General features: G+C 43.4%; 1 protein-coding gene across 1 annotated transcript in view; it reads right to left on the bottom strand.

Annotated features, from left to right (window-relative positions):
• Positions 1 to 13,927, bottom strand: part of CASQ2 (calsequestrin 2) — a 29,258-nt gene extending 15,331 nt beyond the window's left edge. Inside the window, exons 1-5 of the mRNA XM_083593743.1 lie at positions 13,392 to 13,927; positions 4,305 to 4,389; positions 2,785 to 2,885; positions 1,676 to 1,787; positions 375 to 448 (exon numbers count right to left, since the gene is read on the bottom strand). Of these exons, the coding sequence (XP_083449869.1) occupies positions 375 to 448; positions 1,676 to 1,787; positions 2,785 to 2,885; positions 4,305 to 4,389; positions 13,392 to 13,625 (606 nt within the window). The 5' untranslated portion in view covers positions 13,626 to 13,927. The remainder of the gene's footprint in view (positions 1 to 374; positions 449 to 1,675; positions 1,788 to 2,784; positions 2,886 to 4,304; positions 4,390 to 13,391) is intronic.
• Between the last annotated feature and the right edge of the window lie 6,641 nt (positions 13,928 to 20,568).

Genomic DNA, 20,568 nt, shown 5'->3' with positions numbered 1-20,568 from the left:
TCCAGGCCTTAGGTTGCCCACCCCTGGCATGACTCATATTGAACCACCACCAGATTTAGCCATTGCTAAAAGCCATTGCAGGCCAGTGTGGTGTAGTGGTTAAGAGCGGTAGTCTCGTAATCTGGGGAACCGGGTTCGCTTCCCCGCTCCTCCACCTTCAGCTGCTGGGTGACCTAGGGCCAGTCACACTTCTCTGAAGTCTCTCAGCCCCACTCGCCTCACAGAGTGTTTGTTGGGGAGGAAGGGAAAGGAGATTGTGAGCTGCTTTGAGACTCCTGAAGGGGAGTGAAAGGCAGGATATCAAATCCAAACTCTATTGCTGCAATCCTTCCTAACAGCTCTTATGTGGAATTTGCGGGGTTCCAGCTGCTTACCCCTTTGTCAAAGGTGGCAAAGAACTTGACGTAGGGCTGGAAGTGTTCCGCTGCCTCCTCAAATGCTTTGTAATCTGAGAAGCAGAAAGGAAGGAGAAGATTATTTCCCGTTTGGTCATCTTAAATGAAGATTAACACATGCACTGGCATCAGCTTCTGAAGGCTGGATCAAAAATAACTCCCACGGTCGTCAGTCTAGAAACCAACCCTGCATTTCCACCCTTGCTGCTGCTGTGCTGTGCAGCCTGGCCTGATTCTGCCATTACGGAGCCCCTCTTTCCTCACAGAATAAGTGGGAAAGAGGGGAAAACACAAAATCAAGCTATTCTCATAATATGAAACGGGACATGAGTTAAAATATCACTTTTCAAAAGCACAGAGAACCCTTTAAAATGAGATTTATTTGTCTATATTATTCTCATTTGAAAACCACATGCATCCAGCTCCAAAGTTTAAGGAATCCATGTTGTGGATTTGCAAGAGCTCACATGCGTTTTCTCTCTCTAGCTTTTGCAGTGAATGGGAAAGTGAAAATATTACGTAGTTAGGAGAGGTTCATGGAGGTGGCAACCTAGCTGCAGCTTGAACTGAAAAGTTTAATAATAATAATAATAATAATAATAATAATAATAATAATAATAATTTACTATTTATAGCCCGCCCATCTGGGCAGCTCCCAGCATAATATTAAAAACTTCCCTAAACAGGGCTGCCCAGCTATGGCTTGAACTGAAAAGTTTAATGCCTCACGAGGGTGAGAGACGCTCTCCCGAAAAACGTATAAAGGGGCACAAGGGGCTACTTATACAGAGGGGGTGGCTCTAATCACCCCAAATTAAGCCTGGAGACTAAGAATGGTTCAGGAAGTTCATGTAAGGACAGCCCCTGCCCTGCACTCCATCCCACATTCTTCAGAAGGACCCCATCCTTCTGGGATGTCTTCTTGAGGGATGCAGGAGTCTGCGGAGGCAGGAGGGGATGAGAAACTGTCCTTCTGTGTGTAAGCCTGCATGCTTAGGATCTGCTCAGACTTTTGGATGTGCCGAGGATGGGAGCAAGAGCACCACCCACCCCCTTGCATTCCATCTCCACTGCACACATTTTGTGACCTCTTTCGGTTTTCCGTTAACATGCTGAACAGAACACAGGAATTGTATCACAAGACCAATTCAGTAGCAAGGCGGACAGAGCTCCCTTAAGCAAGTCTGTCTATCTTGCTGCAGAATTTGGATGGGAAACGTTGACCTTCTGAGACCCCTTCAGAATCCGCCAAGATCTATGAAACCCCCGACCAAACCTACGTTCTGAGTCTTCTCCTTTGAAGTAGCCAATGAGTTTGGTCTCTTCTTCCATGTGGTCAAAGGCCTGCAGCTCCAGTTTGCTGTTGATGATCTCTACTGGGTCTTCCATCAGCTGCCATGAAGAAAGAATTTGGTCAAGAACAACTTATTAGCAATGTAAATGGGGTGCTTACTGCCTGATATGAAACAAAGGGTGGATCTACAAACAGGGGGGAAAACACGCTATAAATAAGTCAGAAATTAAATCATTATAACAAAAGGGGGAAAAAACTATGGAAAATAACATAGTTGTTTTATTTTTGCTCTCCAGCACCATCTGGTGTTGCATGTTTGTAAAGCATTCAAAATGCTGTTTTCTTTTACTAATGTAATTTTTGTAGTAAAAAGTGTCTCATCAAGTGGGACTATTTCTCTATATGCCATCTGGGATTATTCACTCAGCTCCATAGTATTGAGTACTGGCCGGATATTTTAGACTATAATGCCCATCTGTCTGGCCAGTTATGCTGGCTTGGAGTGATGGGCGTTATAGTCCAAAACAGATCAGGGAAGATTGCTGTATACAAAATAGGTACTGAGGATGTGGCTCTACAAGAGCTGATTCAATGGCATTGTCTGCATATTAAAATCTTCAGAATCAGCATTTAGGGAATATGTCAGAAATAACAGGTATTATTGCATCATAATCCTAAACAAGTTCACTCAGGAGTAACCGTGTGTGGGCTAACTTTCTAGTGTTACAATTTGTGGCCATGCAGTCCAATCTAATGCACAACTATTAAAAAATAAGTCCTATGATATATAGTGAAGTTTACTCCCAATTAAATGTGCATAGGATTGCAGTCTTGGGTAGTGGTCATGCTTGGAACAAAACAAGAGTTCAAAATTTCCACTTGAACAGTATTGGAGAAAAAAGGAGACAGCGTTGAGAACAGTCCTTTTTAGACAAAGCGTGTTTCCATTCGCAATTTATGGCTTATATATTACATTTGCCCGGAGACCAAGAATAAGGTACCACATAAGTTGCAAAGAGCACTAACACCAATACATTATTTCAACTATAAATGTGGGAGAATTTATTGGGGAGTTCTGGTTTTGTTTGTACTTACATCTAGGAGGAATTCAACCAAGACGTCTGCAGCCATTTGCCCATCAAACTCGATGATGTGATCCTCCTTAAAGATGTACAGGCTCCCTTCTTCATCCAGACCTGGAGAAAGGGCATACAGAGAGAGCAACGACTTTGCAGTTAGACTAAATGGGCTGATGAGGTTCCTTCCAGCCCTGTGATTTTATAGCTGTAAAACTGGATTATGTAGAAAAAGAGCCTGCTAAAATGGTCACACTGGGTCTATTAAGAATCTGCTGTGTGATGTTAGCTGGAGACCATTCTGGAAGGTGAACAGCCTTCCTTGGCTGGAGGTGGTGTCAGCAATATCTGCATCTGAAACAGAACAAAGGACAGTCGGGGCTCATCCACACTGCCATTTGTCCCACAATTTCTCCTATTTGTCCTGTGACTTCGAAGTTATTTTCTTCTCCTGCTGCTCTGCCCGGCAAAATAAATCATAGGACAAACAAAAGTTTGGTTGAGCCCTCAGTCCTGAGACTGGAGTTGAAAAGATTCAGATAGCATACCCTCCAACAGTTCCATTTTCTCCAGGGTCACAGTATACAGCAAATATTCCTTTTAACTGATTAAATATTTCAGAGTGTTGCACTCAGTTCCTCCTGGTCCTTTCCCTCTTGCTAGACAATAAAACATCTCTGGGCGGTATGAAGCTATCTCGTTCTATCAGCACAAGGATTTCCACTTGTGCAATGAAACTGTCAGGAGCTTGTCCTACACTCGAGTAGGACCCTGGAAGAGACACATGCCTGACTGGCAGCCTTATCTCCCTCCCGATTGCTTGCCAATCAGCGGCTTTGTTTCAACACCCCCTTCCCTCTTTCAAAAAAAAAAGAGCGTGATCTGCTTTTCACGCCTGGGCAATTCGGCTCCAGGGACCACGCATTCGCTCCATAAGACGCACAGACATTTCCCCTTACTTTTTAGGAAGAAAAAAGTGTGTCTTATGGAGCGAAAAATATGGTAGTTTCTTACAGGTCCTACTCCAAGCCTTTCCAACAATCTCCGTCTTCTGCCTCCTCTCCATCACTTTCTGTTCCTCCTTCAGGCTTTGTCCCCTGCTATTGGCGGCTCTCACCTTTGAGTGCCGTACCTATTTTTAAGTACCCGCACAGTCCTTATAAACTACCACAGAAATACAGCAGCTTTAACTTTGCTCCAGCGTAGTCATGTCATTGTTGTCAAGGGCTGTTTCGTTCACGCTGGTATCATTGGAACAATTGCATATGAAAGACTGAATTCATCAACTGCTCTAGAGTGAAATTTGGGCAAGGGCCTCATTGCAGCCAGCCTGAGGCCAGATGGCCGCTGCAGTGCATCTTGTTGGATCAGGGCCCTGGCAAGGTAAACCTAGGCGCTGGCGGTAATGTGTAAAAACCCAGCAGAACATTGGCTGCTCTGCGAATCATAATTTGACTTTGGTCACTGGATATGTGACACTGGAATCCCCTCAACATTCACTCATGATTATCTTCAGCATTATAAACAGATCACACTTACCCAGCTTTTTCGCAAGTTTGGCATCTTTCTTGGAATCCACTAATCCAAAACCAATGCCTTTCTCTTCTAGGACCTGTGCAGCGAGCTGAAGGAAAACACAGACAAGGTTGTCAGTCCAAACTTCCTCAGGCCAGTATCCCACAGATAACATTTGATGGAGCAGAAGACAGAGCTGGCCATTTTGAGAGCCAGTGTGGTGTAGTGGTTAAGAGCGGTGGACTCGTAATCTGGGGAACAGGGTTCGCGTCTCCGTTGGGTGGGGAATAATAATAATAATAATAATAATAATAATAATAATTGAATAGGACATACCTATTTTCATTGGAGAAGTGTTGGAGGGTATGTAGAAGTTCTAAGTACAGGGCAATGCAAGGGAGTGATTCCCTCACCTTTCAATTTTGATATACTCTTAGTGGCCTGACCAACTTGTCATGGGTTACAGAGGGAAGGAGGGGAAACACTGGCTATGTTGAGAGGTCAGTTTTATTGGGCTTCTCTTCTCCTTCAGTTGTTTCCATTAAAGCTGCCCATTTATAAGAAGTCTGCAATTCTAAGAACTATTGCCTGAGTTTGCTTGTTTTCTTCTGTCCTCATCCCTTTTCCATTGTGTCTTGCAGATTAAACCTGAGGGCAGAGACAGTCGGGCTTCTTATTGATCTTCCATGAGCTGCCCTGAGAGCCAGATGAAGAATGGGGTAAACATGCTTTCATATAATAGGTGGAAATATCCAAATGATATCCAAAATAATGCCAGAGGTATTATTATGGTTTTATTAATTGACGAATCGCCTTTCGTATAAGATTCAAGGTAATTTACAATCATGCAATAAAAACAGCTAAAATAGCCTTTAAAACAATATAAATACACATCGAAAGCACCATTAAAATGTTTTTCTTATCCAGCTGGGAAGGCTTGGTATAATATGGGTTGAAATAAAATGGGAACCAGGGACCCTGTCAATCCCAATAACCTGTGCTTTGCAGCTGACATGACCTGTGAGGGTTACGAAGTGGAGCTTGTGTAACTTTCATTTTTGTGCAGAAGGAGAAAATTTGCAGCTAAGCTTTTCTCACCTTTGCACTTGCTGAAATTCTGCATATCTGCTGAAGGTATAGGGGCCCTTACTCTCCTTTGTATCTGGATACCCATTGCCAGACTCCACCTCTTTGGTTCAGGGTAACAATTGGGGTCATATAACTCTGGTTTCACCTCAGATCGTATAAATCTTTCGCCTTCAATGCATCAGCATTTGAACATGGCAGCTGGCCTTGCAAAATTGGCAAAGGGCCACGCTTGCAGGCAGATAGGCCGATTTTTAAAATTCCGCCCACATTAAGCACAACACCCGGGAAGGCTGAGCATAAACTCAGGACTTGGGGCAGGTTGCTGTCTTAGCACATGCCAAGACACATTCCCAAAGTGGCAGCTCCCGGAAAGGGGTTTGCCTGACAGCTTGCTTTCACCTTCCCATTGTGTTCAAGTGACACACCTCTGCCTGGAATGGAAGCGTTCAGGTCAGGCAATGAGGCAGAGGAGAAAAACAGAAGTCAAGCCCTGCTGAATTTCACCAGAAAGGCCTGTCTCTCTTTCGTTCCTCTGCTGTCCATCTGCTCCCTTGTTTGGCAACACTTGGTTTCAAGTGTTTTCCTTGCAATCGATTAAAGAAAAAAAAAGACATTTTGTCAACCAGAGCCAGGGCTTTTTTGGCCGTGGCCCCGATCTGGTGGAACGCTCTGTCACAAGAGACTAGGGCCCTGCGGGACTTGACATCTTTCCGCAGGGCCTGCAAGACAGAGCTGTTCCACCAGGCCTTTGGCCTTTGGTAATCCTCATGGAACTCTAGCCCAATGGTTGCCATTAATTTGACTCTAAATTGATTTTAGAATGAATTGATTTTAGAATGTATTTCAATTAATTGATTGTGAACACCCAAGGTCACTTTTCCACTCACAAGAAAGAGGAAGGCGGCGTATGTGCTAAAGATGGCCCTGCCCATGTCCACCTTGTATTGCGCCCCTCACTCTATCAGATCCTTCTCTTTGGGATTACTGAAATGTCATACAATAGCATGGCTCTTGTGAAAGTGCAGCATGCCCTAAATCTTTGTTATAAATAGCCCGAGCCCAAGTGTGCTCTGAAAGCACCAGGAGGCTGAAGAAGATAACAACTGCCAGCTGGAAGCCTCTTGGGGGGGTCTACTACTAAATCTGCGCATGGCGCTCACTGACAGCAGTTCAGGCTTTTGTTGTAATGTGAGAAGAGAAGACTCCCTGGAAAAGACCCTGATGTTGGGAAAGATGGAGGGCACAAGGAGAAGGGGATGACAGAGGATGAGATGGTTGGACAGTGTTCTCAAAGCTCCTAACATGAGTTTGACCAAAATGCAGGAGGCAGTGGAAGACAGGAGTGCCTGGCATGCTCTGGTCCAGGGGTCACAAAGAGTCGGACACGACTGAACGACTAAACAACAATGCCCTGCTGAGTTTAATGGAACTGCATCCCGCAACCATGTGCAAAAGATTGCAGCCCTAGCCAAAAATCCTGTACCAGTTGCAAATGCCAGCGAGGAAACCGAAATCGGAAAGACTGCAATTGCTGCAACCCATCCAATTTGTTTCTTTTACCAGACTTGTAACAGGGCGTAGGAATAAGTTCTGGAGTTCAACATGGCCTCACCCTAGGTTCACAGGGCTGCAGGATGCCTTTCGCTTAAGGTCACTAAAATTAGGAACACCCAGCCCAGCTAAAAATATGACCTAGTAAGACTATATGAAACCTTTTGTGAGGCAGTGTGCAGATCGGCCCACCATTGTGTGTCCCAGATGCCTGTAAACTGAATTCCTGGAGCGTGAGCAGAGAAACCTCTCTCCTGTTGGTGAGGTAACTGGAGAAGATACTCTCCGAGGGAGATTTAACAGACATGTCTGCCTCCCTGGAAATGGGGGGAAAGTCAAAGATGTGCATCTCTCTCTCTCTCTCTCTCTCTCTCTCCACCCCTCACCCCATAACCTATCATCTCAAAACTGAGATGGGAAACTTATTCTATGCTGAAGGCCTTGGTGGGTAATCTGGTGGGGGGCACATACTGTGGGTGGGTGGGGCAGAAGCCAGCTGTGGGTCAGATCACAAATGGGTGAAGCCACTCCTTTCCTGTTTTTCTCTGCTTGCATTTTGTGTGCTGGGTAGGAAGAAAGGGACTTCTTTTCCTCTCCACCCAGTACAGGAACACAGGACTTATCCACCCTTACTTACTTTTTGCCTTGCTCTTTCCAGGTGCAGATATGCATTTAAAAGAGCCACGTCCAAGTGTGGTTTTTTTTTGGGGGGGGGGGTGGAGATGCCCCGGAGCTTTCCCTGCCAAAAACCAAAACCAAAACACTCTTTAGCACTCAATCAGAGCAAACATCAATTTGGGTTTTCTATGGATTGATGTTTGCTCCGAATGAGCGCTAAAGAGCCAGTTTTCATAGGGAAAGCTCTGGAGCAAAATAAAAGGGTGCTTGGACACAGAGCTTTGAAGTGCGGATTGTGCCTGGAATTTGCAGAGGAAAGGCAAGTGTGGATGAGCCCTGACATGAAGGATGTCAGGGCAGAGTTAGTTTGTAGTCTGTACCCAGATTTGGCCAAAGGAATTAATTGAGGAAAGCTTTGCTCTGCTCTTCACACCATTTGCCTAGAGCGGGTCAAATCAGAGTGATCTATGCTGGCATCAGGGGCAGACGTCGGTAATCTTTCATAATATGGCACCCTGCACTAGGTCAACATTTGGCACCCCCAAATCCATCTTCTCAATTATCAATCATCTCAATTTTATGCTCATTTGGCTCGGTGCCTTGTGCAGGGGAACCACACGCACCGTCCTAAATCTGGCACTGCTGGCATCTGGGTCAAGCTTGCTGGTGAGCCCAAGGAAATCTGTTCCCTCTGCCTTAGCACACCCTCATCCAACAGATGCTGGTCTTCCGCTCTCCTCAGTTGTTCTCATTATACCTGAAGTATACCTGTTTCATTTCATTATAGATCATCTCCCAGAAAGCCTTAATCTTTGGGCACGTCCACCAAAGGTGAAAGAATGTACCTTCATTTTCTTTACATTTCCAACATTTATTATCAGGCAAATGATATATTTTTGCAAGCTTGACTGGTGTCATGTACCACCTATATATCATTTTCATAATATTCTCTCTTAAGGCATTACATGCCGTAAATTTCATACCGGTGGTCCACAACTGTTCCCAGTCAGCAAACATAATGTTATGACTAATATCTTGTGCCCATTTAATCATTGCAGATTTAACCGTTTCATCCTGCGTATTCCATTCTAACAGCAAGTTATACATTCTTGAAAGTATCTTAGTTTTGGGATCTAACAGTTCTGTTTCCAATTTTGATTTTTCCACCTAGAAGCCAATTTTTTTGTCCAAATTATAGGCCTCTCTTATTTGATAATAATGAAGCCAGTCTCGCACTTTATCTTTTAATTTCTCAAAACTCTGCAATTTCAATTTCTCTCCTTCTTGTTCCAATATTTCCCAATATTTCGGCCATTTGGCCTCCATATTGAGCTTTTTCTGAGCCTTCGCTTCCATTGGTGACAACCACCTTGGGGTTTTATTTTCCAATAAGTCTTTGTATCTTATCCAGACATTGAACAATTCTTTCCTGACAATATGGTTTTTAAATGCTTTATGTGCTTTAACCTTGTCGTACCACAAGTATGCATGCCACCCAAAAACATTATTAAAACCTTCCAAATCCAAAATGTCTGTGTTCTCAAGAAGCAGCCAGTCTTTCAACCAGCAGAATGCTGCTGATTCATAGTAAAGTTTAAGGTCTGGCAGGGCAAATCCGCCTCTTTCCTTTGCATCAGTTAATATTTTAAATTTTATTCTGGGCTTCTTGCCCTGCCAGACAAATCTAGAAATGTCTCTCTGCCACTTCTTGAAACAATCCATCTTGTCCAAAATTTGCAATGATTGAAACAGAAATAACATTTTTGGCAATACATTCATCTTTATAGCTGCAATTCGACCCAACAAGGAAAGCTTCAAATTTGACCATATTTCTAAGTCTTTTTTCACTTCTGTCCAACATTTCTCATAGTTATCTTTAAATAAATTTAAGTTCTTAGCAGTCATATTAACCCCCAGATATTTTACTTTCTTAACTAATATTAAACCTGTCTCCTTCTGAAACCTCTCTTTCTCAATCGGTGTTAAATTTTTCTCAAGAACTTTAGTTTTTGACTTGTTCAACTTAAATCCTGCCACATGACCAAATTCTTGAATCCGTTCTAATACTCTTTTCGTACTAGATTCTGGCTCCTGTAACGTCAAAACTAGGTCATCTGCAAAAGCTTTCAATTTGTATTGTTTGGCTCCGACCTGGATACCTTTAATCAGACGGTCCCTTCTAATCATATTTAGCAAAACCTCCAGGACCGAAATAAAAAGCAATGGGGAAATTGGGCAGCCTTGTCGTGTACCTTTCTCTATCTTAAATTCCTCTGTCATCACATTATTGACTATTAGCTTAGCCTTTTGTTCTGAGTAAATTGCACTTATACCATTTTCAAACCCTTGACCCACCCCCATCCCCTGGAGATTTTTCTTCATAAAATTCCAAGAAATATTATCAAAGGCTTTCTCCGCATCTATGAAAATTAAAACTGCTTTAGTATTAATATTTACTTGCAACTTCTCCAAAATGTTGATTATGTTCCTCGTGTTGTCAGACAAGTGCCTACCTGGGAGAAAGCCAGCTTGGTCCTTATGTATCTCTTCCACTAATACTTTTTTTAATCTATTAGCCAAAATATCAGCAAATATTTTGTAATCCACATTGAGCAGGGATATGGGGCGGTAGTTCTTAAGTTGTGTCTTTTCCGACTCAGTTTTCGGTATAAGTGTAATATAAGCTTCCTTCCACGACTCTGGCACTTTTTTCCCCTCCAAAATTTCATTACAAACCTCCTTTAGTGGCTGAATTAACCAATCCTTCAAAGATCTATAATATTTTGAGGTTAAACCATCCGGCCCTGGAGATTTACCCAACTGCATATTCTGAATGGCACCTTCTACCTCCTGTTCTGTAATTTTATGGTTCAGCATTATCTTGTTTTCCTGAGAAAAATTAAAAATTTAAATATACCTTCCTGAAGAAACCAGAGGCCTTTCTCCTGGGCATAGTCGGCCAATTGGTGCCAAAGAAGGACAGAACTTTCTTTATGTACGCAACAACAGCAGCAAGAATACTGATTACAAAGTACTGGAAGAAACAAGATTTACCCACCCTGGAAGAGTGGCAGATGAAGGTGATGGACTATATGGAACTGGCGGAAATGACTGGCAGAATCCGAGACCAGGGAGAAGAGTTGGTGGAAGAAGATTGGAAGAAATTTAAATACTATCTACAGAAATATTGTAAAATTAATGAATGTTAAAATGATGATTGGATTGAATAGGGGGTATTAGCAACAAAGTTAATAAGAATATGCAAAAATGAATTGATAATGGATGAAAATATAGAGTTATAATATGTTAAGATATAGAGTTAAGATAAATGAAAGAGGGTAAGGATTTGCTGATTTGATTATCTAAATGGGAATACAAAAAGGGGAGGTGTGAGGAGGTCAAGGAAACAAGTTAATGAGTTTAAAGATACAAAAAAATGGATTTGTTTTTAATTTTTTTCTACTTATTTGTTTTTTGTATTTTGTATGTTTATTTTTTATTTTTTATTTTTTCTATTTTATGTATTTTTGTATGTTCTTTTTTTATTTATCTCTTTTTATATGTTTTCTTTCTATTTTGTAAACCTTTGTTTTTTGTAAAATCTCAATAAATATTTTATTACAAAAATATATACCTGAAGTATACCTGAAGGAGCGTCTCCACCCCCATCATTCAGCCCGGACACTGAGGTCCAGCTCTGAGGGCCTTCTGGTGGTTCCCTCCCTGTGAGAAGTGGAACCAGGCAGAGGGCCTTTTCGGTAGTGGCACCCACCATGTGGAACGCCCTCCCATCAGATGTCAAGGAAATAAACAGCTATCTCACTTTTAGAAGACATCTGAAGGCAGCCCTGTTTAGGGAAGTTTTTAATGTTTAATGTTTTATTGTATTTTTAATTGGGAGCCACCCAGAGTGGCTGGAGTAACTCAGCCATATGAGCGGGGTATGATGATGATGATGATGATGATGTTGATGCCATGGACTGATTGCCAGGCCTAGCAAGACCTGTAATTGCACAAAGGCCACCCAAGAACCTGCTTCAAAAAAAGAACAACACAATGTCGAAAAGTAGCCCTGTGAGCCAAGAATGGAGCATCCCTTAGAACGGGACAGAGCTTTAAAGGGCAGGTTTTCGTTCAGAAAGCTCCAGAGCCAAAACAAGGGTCCTCAGACTATGCCTGGAAACAGCAGGGGAAAGGTAAATGTGGATAAGCCCACAGTCTGTCTTTCGCTGGTTGAGATGCACCATGGGCTGATTCCTCACCCCTCTTTACGGAAACAATTTGCTACAATTCGTCAAACAAGTCTCTCCACTGCTAGCAACACTGTGGCACACTCAAGTCCCTTCGCCACAACTATTTCCGTGAACAAATTTCCCAGCTCTCTCTGTGTTTCGGCCCCTGTCTCTGCCATGCTTCTTGGCCCCCTATCTTTGCCTATTGGGCTGCCGTATTAAAAGGTTTGGCGATGTGATTTCTTTGGGGATGTGCCAGGGCTCTCGTTCCCCTGCTATTAAATCTCCGAGGGGAGAGGATGCAACTTGTTTCTGGCATGCAAGCCTGCAAAGCCATCTGCGTGGACATGAAGGCAACATGCAGCCGTGGCAGGAAGATGACCTGGTTGCAGCAGGTGGGAGATGCTAAAAGTTGCCACTGTCAACATGAATTTGCTCTACCTGTGATTAATAGGGGAACAGGCTAGGAGAAGACTTCCTTCCTTCTCATATCATACAGTTGCCTTGCTTTGAGACACCCACAGAAGTTCACAAGACGCAGCACTAGGAGGAGGCCACAGTAGGAATTTTAGCTGGGAACAGGGCAATGTAGGACGGCTTCTCTGTAAGAAGGAGCTGTTGCATCTCTTTCTCCCAACTAATATTCTTAGCTTGGCAATTTCAGGAGAATCAGATTGCCAAAAGGTATCCCTCCACTATGCCTTGCAGTCCTTTACATGTTTTCCAGTGGACGCTCGGCTTGCAAATGTGATCCGTGCGGGAGGCACATTCACAGCCAGCAGCATTTGCAACCCGCAGCGCCGCCTCTGCGCACACGAGGGTTGCGATTCAGCACTTCTGCACATGCACAAAGCGCGATTTAGCACTTCTGCGCATGCATGAGTGCCAAAACCTGGAAGTAACCCGTTCCGGTACTTCTGGGTTCTGTGCGGTGCGCAACCCGAAAACACACAACCTGAAGCATCTGTAACCCGAGGTATGATTGTACTTATAGGATTCCTCTGGCAGCCAGTATAGCATTTTGTTTTGCTCCCTGATAGTGGAACCTTCTCACCACCAGAGCATTAAACACATTCTTGGCTCAGAAATAGGTTTTGACAATAAATAAACATGAACAGCAAACGGTGAAGAGATCTGAAAGCAGGCAGCAGAGAACAAACCGGCGTCTAGCACAGACTGAGGCTTTCTAAGTAATGGAATATTTTTTTCAGCTTGATTTAGCAGGGGCTTGCTTGGGTCGGATTCCTGACAGGGGCAGAACAATGGCTTTGATACCGGAATGCAGATGGAAGAAACACTTGGATTAAACATAAGTGACTGGGAAATTCATTCCGAGAGTTTGGCTAGTGGATGAAAGCCTATCAAGCTTGCATTTGTGATCTTGTTGAATTGCTCTGATGTTCCCCACTTACTGCAACTCAGAGGCAGCGCCCTTGCCCCACAGAAACATTGGCAGCTTTGAGGAGGTTCATTGGCACAAGCCTTCCAGACCGGAAAAGTTAAGATTTAGGTGCAAATCTACACTCAAGCATATTTCAAAGGCCTCTTTAGAGGTCCCCAATTTGGTGTGTCCCCCCCGCCAAGGTGCTGAGTGTGATCGTGACATGCAACCCACACTTACCTCCAGCACCATCTCAGTCATTTGAAAACGCCTCTGCGAAATTTTGTCGGATGCCACAGGCTCATGAAGGAGCACGCCAACCATGTCATACTTCTTGAAGGCCTGCTTGTAGTTTTTCTCGCTCAGGTCAATCACCCGATCTTTCCCATCGTAGGTAGGGAATTCCAGTCCTTCTTCTGCCCTGCAGCAAGTGAGCACGTAAAAAACTGCCAGGAGCCAGCAAGCTGTTTTCATCTCGGGGTGTTTCTTGTTTATCTTGGGGGAAGGAAGAGGAATTCCAGAGCCTGCGGAGGTCCAGCTCTCGGGGTGCCAGCTTGATCTGCTCCCCTCCTGCCACCTCAGCTTCCCCTATGAATCCGTCTAGATAGATTGAGGTCACTGAGAAGCAAACTAGCAACCCTGGTTGGAAGACAAAGGCGAAAAGACAGACAGGAGAAGCTGGGAGACCAAACCCTGGATACCTTACATAGCTTGGCCCGGCTTCTGGGTCATTAAGAACTCCATTTTTAGGAAGCAGTTGTTTCGGGCTATAAATAGACCCTGCAATGAATAAAAAGGACAGATATGACACGATTGAGGGACTTTGCTGGCACTCTGCTTTGCCTCAGAGAGAGAAAGGGAATAGCGGAGAGGGGAGGAGGGGCAGGAATGTGCAGAGATGCCTCTGCTGTACAGAAAATGCACGCATCTCCCTTGGAGTTTCAGAAGGGGACAAGCAACTACATGGACTTTGTGGGTAATTGGCCTTAAAATACCTCCATTATTTATCGGGAGGCAATTAGGGGTTTTCCAAAGAGATGTTTTATTTTCTGCATTCTAATTTGCCTCCATGAAGGAGAATTCCCCTAGACATGTTTGGCTGCTGTTAGGTGCTGAACTAAATACAAACTTGGACTCTCCCTCTCCCTATGTTCTTATGAAGAAGAACCCAACCCCCAAAGTGATGCAACCAAGAGGATTTGTCGCACTCCCCACCCCCACTTTTTTGTGGGACTGAACCAAAGAGACACATTTTAAGTGACATGTTTATTACATTTCTAGCCTGCCTTTCCAGACAATGGAGCTTAGGGTGGGTGCTTGTCCATAAACAGATCTATTTATTTCTAAGCTACACTGCTAGTAGCCCTACCAGCTTTTGAAGTGGTTCACTGATTAAAATAACAATGCTATACAGACCCTCCAAGTGTCCCTATTTCCAGAAGCAGTCCTGCATTTACAGAAGCCATCCCGGTTTCTGATTTGATCCCAGGATGCCCCGCTTTTCCTTAGGACTTTCCTATTTTCATCAGAGAAATGTTGGCGGTTATGGAGTTATGTGACACACATACACACACAGCCAAGGAGATAAGTAACTATGGAACCTTTAGAAGACATCTGAAGGCAGCCCTGTATAGGGAAGTTTTTTTTAAATGTTTAATTATGTTTTTATATATGTTGGAAGCTGCCCAGAGTGGTGGGACAAGCAGGTTTCAGGCTGCAGCTCAGATTTATCCCACACCTGAAATGAAACACGCAGAACCCTGGCTAGCAGAGCACAGGAGTACAGAAGAACATGCTAATCTTTCTCTGGTTGTAGATTCTGCCCCAAACAGCTAGATTTTGGTATTTTTCAAGGCACACAAATCTCCACAAGACTTTAAAAGGTTTGGTTGAAACAAATCTCCATTTCTTGCATCTAGAAATTATGCCCAGATGGGCTTGCTGAAAAACTGCTGCTTTTCATTTGATCTGAACAAAGTGTTTCCAGGAGAAAAGTTATGGGCAGTTTTATTGACACACACTTTCTCACTTCACCCCCTGGTTCAAGATGATTCAAGTCACCAGGTGGTAAATCGGGGGGGGGGGGGGGAGGATGTAAAGAAGATGCAATTGCTTCTGTCTGTCACTAGATAGAGATGTTGCACAAAACATTTAGAGTTAACTGCTCAAGCTGAAGGGACCACAAAGTTTGTTACAGGGAAAGTTTATTCAGCTAAGGAGGAGTTTTGCAAAAACCAAATACCCAGCTTGAGAAAATCCATGGCATTTTTCAGCTACCTGGTGGTGAATTAGCCTCCAGGTTCTTCTGTCAGGTAGGTAATCCAGTTGCTGTTCAACTCTGCTATATGAATAAACGCAATTCGCATTGAAATCTCATATTGCTACTACAATAACATATAAACACGGAAAGTTAAGGGTGTGCAAGATTATTATTTTTTCAATTTGGGATTACATTCATTACTGAAAACCCAATTTGTTTCATGTTTATATGTTAGAATCTCGTTTCACAAAATTATTTGTTTGTTTGTATGTTTATTTATTTATTTAATGTCTATACCTCCTTTCTGTGAAAATCACAGGGCGGTTTACAGCATAAAAACACAAAAATACATACCATAATAACAAAAACAATACCCCCAGTTTAAAACATCGTGGATTTACTATAATCATTTATCACTCTTTCCATTCCCCCCCCCCCGCCGCCCCACTTGTGTTTTCCTGCTGCCTGCAGGGGGAACAGGCATTTTATTTTACCAAGGGGCATTTTGGGGACAACAAAATGGTAGTCACCCAGAGCCTCCATTGAAGGCAGATGCAGCCACAGCCCGTGCTGCCATAGAAGCTAGGCCTCGCCTATTCACAAATGGGAACCCATTAATTTCCCTCTGTGTCAGCTTCTGTATGAATGGAAAATGAACTGAATGGGCCCTTCTTGATTCAATTGTCCTGAAATTTGTCCTGAAATGAGAGTAGACTCCTACAGGAAATTTGTTATAGTAGGTATCTCTGGGATGAATTCAACATCACTCTCTCCTGATCATTTCGTCAGCACAAGCATTTGAGCTTGTTAGATTCAACTATTTGCCTCTTCTTCCCCTGCACACTGTTCTGGGGGGTTGTCCCCCCCCCAGAGCCAATTATGGGAGCATGTGGGGGGAAAGGGCAAAGCCCCACTATGCAAGACGAAGTCCTTCTGTATGGCTTCTGCTGGTTGGACTCCTCAGGTGAATCCGCACCCTATATATTTTTTTCCTTTTCAGGAAATATTTTTTTACTGCTTCTGGCAAGTGGTCTGAGCCGATCAGCTCATGTCCCTAAAGCAATTTTAAAAGACAGCTGTGGAAATTAACAAGATCACCAATAATTAGAGTGCCAAAGTCATTTCTCCAATCAAAGGCAAATGTATGGGTCAAGCAATGTAAAAGAATATTGAAAACTAATGTTATGAGTTTGAGTGAAGATCTAGGAGCTCCTGATTCAAATCTATAAATTGCTATGAACACAGTAGGTGGCCTTTGGAAAGTCATTCTCTCAGTCTCAGCCCCCTCCTCATATTACTGCCCCTATGTGTGGCAACAACAGCAACAACATTGACCTATCCTGCTTGTTGGTGAGGATCACTATGCTAATGTATCCGAAGGTGCTTTGAACAGTCCAAAGCCCTATGGAAATGCTTATTACTGATCGGATAATTCTTTTAGAAATAATTTATTGGATTCCCAACTACTATCCCTGGAGCATTACTGAGAAATGTCTCAGGGCCTGGACCGTACCAAACACCTTTTCCTCTAAAATTGTATACTTTGACATCCTTGCTTACACAGACAGCGTTTGTGTAAATGCTAAAGGGTTTTACAAGGAATCCATTTTGCTGCTCTTCAGCATGCAAATTCAACCATGAGGTTAAACAACAGATCAGGAACATAATTGCTCAGGTCGGCCTGACGTATTCCTATTTTGACATTTTCCTGCTGCTGAAAATATTTTTGAAAGGGAGCCCTATATAAATCAAATTAGCAGTTGCATTGGCCACAAGTCCTGAGAAGACAAGATTCAAGCATCGTCACTGGCATCAAGAAGCCCTTTGAAGAACATGAACTATCGGAGAGCAGTTCTGCTAACTGATACCGGCTGGGCCATTAACACATCACAATCAATGATATAAGAAGGATCCTTGAAGACTAAAAGGCCACAATGTCCCTCTGTTCAGTTTCATTGGGGTGGCTGGGCAGAGAACTAGCAGAAGGAAATACTGTATTTTCCCGTGTATAATATTATATTTCCCCCCAAATTTTTTAAAGTTTAAAATTGGGTGTTGTCTTATACACGGAATGTTGCAATTAATTATTTCTTCATTTGGGGCTAAAAAAAGTATGGGTCATTTTATACGTGGGGGGATCTTATACACAGGAAAATACGGTAGCTAGGAACCTCAGGAGTGCCTTCCTGGATCAGATTAAAGGCCTATCTAGCTTAGCATCCAACCAAATGCCTCCAGAAAGCCCCACAACCCCACATAAGGGCAATTACCCTCCTGCGGTCTTGCTGCCTAACAACCTGTAGTGCCATCATGGATATACAATTTAGCAGCCATGCAGCTAAGAGCAATGGATGTTGTTGTTTAGTCGTGTCTGCCTCTTCGTGACCCCCTGGACCAGAGCACGCCAGGCACTCCTGTCTTCCACTGCCTCCCGCAGTTTGGTCAGACTCATGTTCGTAGCTTCGAGAACACTGTCCCACCATCTCGTCCTCTGTCATCCCCTTCTCCTTGTGCCCTCCATCTTTCCCAACATCAGGGTCTTTTCCAGGGAGTCTTCTCTTCTCATGAGGTGGCCAAAGTATTGGAGCCTCAGCTTCAGGATCTGTCCTTCCAGTGAGCGCTCAGGGCTGATGGATAGACCTCATGAATTATCTGAAAAGCCGTCTAAACTAGTGGCTGTCACCAAACCTGGCAGTGAATTCCATAAGTGAGCTATGCACAACATACTACTTTCTGAATCCTTGCAAGACACAGACTCTGTGGGTGAGGACTTCAGGAAGTTGATAAGTTGCCCGCCCTGGGTGATGTCACCCTCTCCCTGAAGGAGCAGGTTCATGATCTGGGGGTGCCCCTAAATCCAGCCCTGTTCCTGGAGGCCCCGATGTTTTCCATTGCTGGCTGTGCCTTTTACCAGCTTTGGCTGGCAAGACAGCTACAGCCACTCCTGGATTTGTATAGCTGGACCACAGTTTTCCTTGCATTGGTAACCTCAGAGTTGGATTACTGCTTTCTGTGGGGCTACTCTTGAGGTTGATACGGAGGCTGCAGCTGGTACAGAGCACAGCAGCTTGTGGGGCAAACTGCCATTGTTTGTGGGATTTGCATTTGCTGCCAATCTGCTGCTGGGCCAAGGTCAAGATTTTAGTATGGGCCTATAGGGCCCTGTGTAACTCAGGACTAGGTTACCCAAGAGATCAACCGATCCCTTATATGCCCAGCAGGTCACTGCATTCTGCAGGAGAGGTTTTCCTTCAAGTCCCAGAAACATCAGAATCTGCTCCGCAGGAACTCAGAAGAGGGGTTTCAGCATTCCTGTTGCAATACAACAGCCGCTTTGCTATCTCATCTTAACGGAAACAATTAAAGGCATTTTTCTTTTGACCAGCTTTAACTTAACAGATGGATGGGAAGGTCATTGCCTTAGATGTTCATTTTGCAATGTTTTTGAACCTGTTGGGTTACTTTTTTATTTACTTTTTAAAAACTGTTTCTAGCTGTTTGCATTACATTTGCAAATAACCTTGACACACATGTAATGGATGATTCATAAACTGCTACTGCTAATAATAATCAAAGTGTAATGAAAAATTCACATTGTCACTGAGAGCTAACATACATGTGACCTGTCTCTCACCTACATTTCCTTTCTCTGCTGTGTACAAATCTGCTGGCTTCATTAACTATGAACCCTGAAATTTTGGGATCTCCTTCAAACCTGTGCCAAAGTTTTGAAGTCATTTTGCAGCAAAAAAACCCGTATTTTGCAGCGTCACCCATGCTGAGTATTCTTCAAAGGAGTTCCCAAATTTTGGGATTTTTAGTTAATGAAGCTCCACTAGTCTATCTGTTGCACAGGGTGGAGGTGATCTGCATCTTACTGCTAATTATAAATGTAAACAGGGGCTGGATCTCTAGACACATCAAAAAAGCGTTTCAGGAAAACACATAAACTTCATAATCAGAAATCACATTGGTGAAAGACGGGACTCCACAGCGCCCTCTGGTGTCACAGTGTTACAATGCATATAAAATGCTTTTTCTTTACTAATGTAGCTGAGTCCTTTGTCAAGCTATGTAGAACTGCCAATGCTCCTTCTTAATTATAAGTCCTCTGAGAATGTGTTCCTACCTAAAATAGTATTTCTGCAATTAAAGGGTTCGTCCTAATTAGCTGAAGGCAGGGGACACCTTTTGGAAACTCCTGCAGCCAATCGAATGGACTCCCGGAACAGATTAAATTTGAGAAGCAAGGTATGACTGTATTATTATTATTATTATTATTATTATTATTATTATTATTAGTGCTCCAGTCACTTTGAGTGACTTCTGACATATATAAAAACAATAAAACATTAAACATTAAAAACTTTCCCTATGCAGGGCTGCCTCCAGATGTCTTCTAAAGGTTGTACTTATCTCCTTGGCTCAGGGGTCGCATAACTCCATACCCTCCAACATTTTCTCTGCTGAAAGCAGGGACATCCTAAGAAAAAGCGGGACATTCCAGGATCAAATGAGAAACCAGGACAGCTTCTGTAAATCCAGGACACTTGGAGGGTCTGAAATATGCTTCAGGGCAGGCTATTGTCCACAATGTCATGGGTACTAGTGTTCATCTGGGAAGAAGCTGGAACTGGTCACATTTGGAGAGAAGGAAGGTAACCTGGATGAATAGTCTGTCCATCATTTCTGATATTCTTCTTTTGGTTGGGCAAGTCCTCCTGATACAGCTCTGAATGTTTAACACACTCGTCAAGAAATCATTTGAGTCCATAGTTTAGGACTTTCTCCAGCTAAGGTTCGATAAAAACAAGATGGTCTTGTTGTTTTTTGAGTTATAGGGCTGAATAACATGAATGAAATTAATGGTTATTATTTGATATCAAAATAGAGAGGGCCCCTTAGGTAAATGTCTATTTTTTGTGCATCTTGTGTCTTCCTTTTGTACACGGGTGCATATGGCCACAATTTGTGTGCGGAGTGAAAGCAGGCCTGTTTCCCGGGTCCCCAGTGCTCAGGTCTCTGTTTGTGTACTGGGAGAGTTAATGAGAAGAGACTGCTATTCTTTCCCTCTGTTCCCCAATCCCATCTGTTCAAACAAAAGGCTGAAAGGGAGAGAGAGCCGAGACCCTGCTGGTCAAGAGGGGAGGGATAATA

The sequence above is a fragment of the Podarcis filfolensis genome, assembly GCF_964270895.1.
Source record: "Podarcis filfolensis genome assembly, chromosome: 17".
Lineage (NCBI taxonomy): Eukaryota > Metazoa > Chordata > Lepidosauria > Squamata > Lacertidae > Podarcis > Podarcis filfolensis.
Note: the sequence above shows the minus strand (reverse complement) of the source record. Positions and strands in the feature narration are given on the sequence as shown.